Source organism: Rhagoletis pomonella, unplaced genomic scaffold (genome assembly GCF_013731165.1).
Source record: "Rhagoletis pomonella isolate Grant_MI unplaced genomic scaffold, Rhpom_1.0 Rhpom_scaffold_00662, whole genome shotgun sequence".
NCBI lineage: Eukaryota > Metazoa > Arthropoda > Insecta > Diptera > Tephritidae > Rhagoletis > Rhagoletis pomonella.
The window spans coordinates 26,343-29,431 of NW_023459217.1; the positions used below are offsets into that span (position 1 = coordinate 26,343).

The 3,089-nt window shown below is 42.6% G+C and overlaps 1 protein-coding gene across 1 annotated transcript; it reads right to left on the bottom strand.

The window, feature by feature from the left end:
• Window positions 1–306: 306 nt before the first annotated feature.
• On the bottom strand, window positions 307–2,403 carry LOC118751381. The gene has a single exon (XM_036486203.1). It carries the CDS (start codon window positions 2,401–2,403, stop codon window positions 307–309), a length of 2,097 nt encoding a protein of 698 aa, XP_036342096.1.
• Between the last annotated feature and the right edge of the window lie 686 nt (window positions 2,404–3,089).

Below are 3,089 nucleotides of genomic sequence, written 5' to 3' on the forward strand. Positions count from 1 at the left end.
CCAAGCAAGTTTGTTGGCCCATAAAACCACATATTGCAGGTTTTTAGTCTCCCCGGTGGCAGTCCTCGAGATAGAATGTCAGCTGGGTTGTCTTTTGAGCTTATATGCCGCCATTGTTCAGCGGCAGTGTGCTCATGAATAACAGCTATACGGTTTGCCACAAATAATTGGTATGATGCTGAGGATGAGTTAATCCACGCCAACACGATTTGTGAATCAGTCCCAAAGTATGTAGCCACATCGTCTAGCTTAAGGTCTGATTTGACACTTGTAGTTAGTTGGGCACCCAGTACTGATGCACAGAGCTCAAGGCAATCTCTCATTCATATCGGCTGGTAATGCTTCATTCCATGTCAGTTTCCGTTGCCAGAGACCTTGAATAAATAGTTTTGCCATGACTACAATTGGTGCTAGTATCTCCAACGGATCGAAGAGCCTTGCAAGATCGGCGCTTACTGAGCGTTTAGTTGCAAGACTGCAGCTTCCTAGGCATACCTTTACGCAGAATCGATCCATCTTAGGCATCCATATTAACCCCAACGTTTTTATAGTTTGATTGATGTCATTGTCAAAGTCTATGTCAACTTCTTGTTCCTCCATGCCAACATTTTGCAGCAATTGTGAGTGATTGGCGCACCATTTTCTTAGGTTAAGACCACGTTGTTTTAAGATGTGTATCAGTTGCTGTTGGATTTCCATCGTCGTGGTTAAGCTGTCTGACCCACCAATTCCGTCATCTACATAAAACTTGTCCTGTAGAAACTGAGCACCAAGAGGATTCCTAGGTTTACTGATGGAATCAATATCCACTTGCGTCATGTGCCCCAAGATCCCATATTCCTCCATAAATTGTACATATTGATTCTTTGTCTGGAGCGATTTTGCCAGTCGACGTTCTAAGGCCAGGAATCGATTATACGCCATCCCATAGGATTCCCCTAAGGCCTCCGGATTTTCATGAAATGGTAGCCTTACCATGAATCTCCCATTTTCATTGATGAGTGTATGTTGTGCGAAGTGAGCTTCGCACTGTTTTTCTGCTGCGGAATGTTGTTTTCTTACAGTTGCAACATCCTCAGGTTCCCATAATCGAGCAATGGCTGCATCTAAGTTGATGTGATCGTTGGTACAGATTCCACATATTTCATTTGAGATGTAGTTGCCACTAACTTTTCCCGCGATGATCCATCCCAGCACTGTACTTTGCAGAATGGGTAGGTCATCAGACAGTTTGGTTTGCCCTGCTGCCATCAGTTGGTTGTAGAATTCCGCCCCCAGCAATATATCAATTTTGTCAGGATGATTGAATGATGGATCGGCTAACATGATGTTCTCAGGTATTTGCCATTCGTCGATCTTGATTTCTTGCGAAGGCTGCGGGGATATAATCTGAGGCAATACCGCTGCCTCTAGCCGCGTTGTAAAGTTGTTGATCCGAAACTGTAGCGCCACATTGACTCGATGCTGTATCTTAGTGCTCCTCGACCCAATGCCACTAATGGATATTGATGCTGGTATAGTTGAGATGCCAAGACGTTTAACCAATCGTTCAGTCACAAAATTAACTTGTGAGCCTGAATCGAGAGTTGCCCGACACTGCACTTCTGTTCCGATTCCTCTAACATTCACCATGGCAGTGCTGAGTAGTACATATGTGTTTGACTTTGTGTGCTCTGCGGTGGTAAGTGACGCTGCTTCGTCTTTTGATGGCGTTGATTTGGTCCTGGATGGTGTAGTACTTTGCGATCCGTTGTCTTGTGTTGGAGTGGCTACTGATGTAATGTCTTTGCTCACATCCCTTTTTGAATCCTCGAAATGTAACAGCCTGTTGTGTTTTTTGTTGCATTTCAGACAGTTTCTTAATAGACAATTTTTAGAACCATGTCCCGGTTTTAGGCAATTGTGGCAATATTTCTGCCCTTGTATGAACTGAAAGCGTGCCGATGGAGACTGTTGTAAAAATTCCTTGCAAGAAAATAATGGATGTTTTCCTTTTTTGCACATGCTGCAAGTGTCATTTCTATGACCTTTGGAGACTGAAGTGCACACCTTTGCAGTTGAGCTTGTAGATTTGTCTTTGGCACCCATCGCTTCCATGGATTGAAAGTGTTTCTCCACAAATTGCAGTAATTCCTTGAGTGTTTGTACCTCCCGTGGCTTTGATAATGATTGTTCGTACCGCAAACGAGTCGGTTGATCCAGTTTCTTTAGTAGAATGGGGAGCAGAAGTGGCTCCCATGTTGATGTGTCTATCTGCAAATTTTGCAATGCTAATAGACATTCTTGTGTTGTGTCATGCAGCTTTTTAACATTGTCCATTGATGTGCTTCCAGGTGTAGTAGTTAGCTCATTTACTAACTTGCTCACCAGCAAGCGTTTGTTGTTGTAACGCTCCAGAAGCATGAAACAAGCTGCATAAAAATTCTCTCCTGTTGATGCGAAATGTTTAATTAGATTTCCAGCCTCCCCCACTAAGAGCCGGTTGTTCGTTGTCTGGTTAACACAAATCGGAGGCAGAAGCTCCGGTTAAATGCAAAGACTGCTTTATCACATGTTATATGCATGATGTCGAAATCATCGATAATGATGTTTAACTGGTAGATAGTGATAACCAGACATTGAACAACTGGCCCTAAGGGAGTTTTCAAGTACCACATTTTCTGAACTTTTGAAAGAGGTTGATTTATTACCAGTTGCGAGAATAGGTCGTGAAATTCTTGCCATTTTAAATAGGTGGCATCGAATTTTGGAATAATTGTCTTCGGCAATGAAATTGATTGCAGTTTAATCGGAAGTTGGTTTAAAGATTTCTCAGAATGGGAGTCACTATTAGCTGCTTATAAAGTACTCCATACCTTTTCTTCAAGTGAAAGGAAGTTATCGAGCTTGTAGCCCTGCTCGGTTGGGTTGTCGAACATCTCATATATCCTGAAGTGAATGTTTTCTATATTTTCCCACAGCCTATTAATTGTTGGAAACGTTGTTGTTCAGTAAACGTCGCAACGAGGCCATCATTACCCTTTGTCTGCGAACTAGTTTAGTGTACTCGTTGGAAGCTGTATTTCCTTCATCAGTTGTTAAGCGCAATT

Bases quoted from the DNA above. Each gene is read 5' to 3' on its own strand.
- LOC118751381 (XM_036486203.1), bottom strand. From the start codon at position 2,403: ATGCTTCTGGAGCGTTACAACAACAAACGCTTGCTGGTGAGCAAGTTA.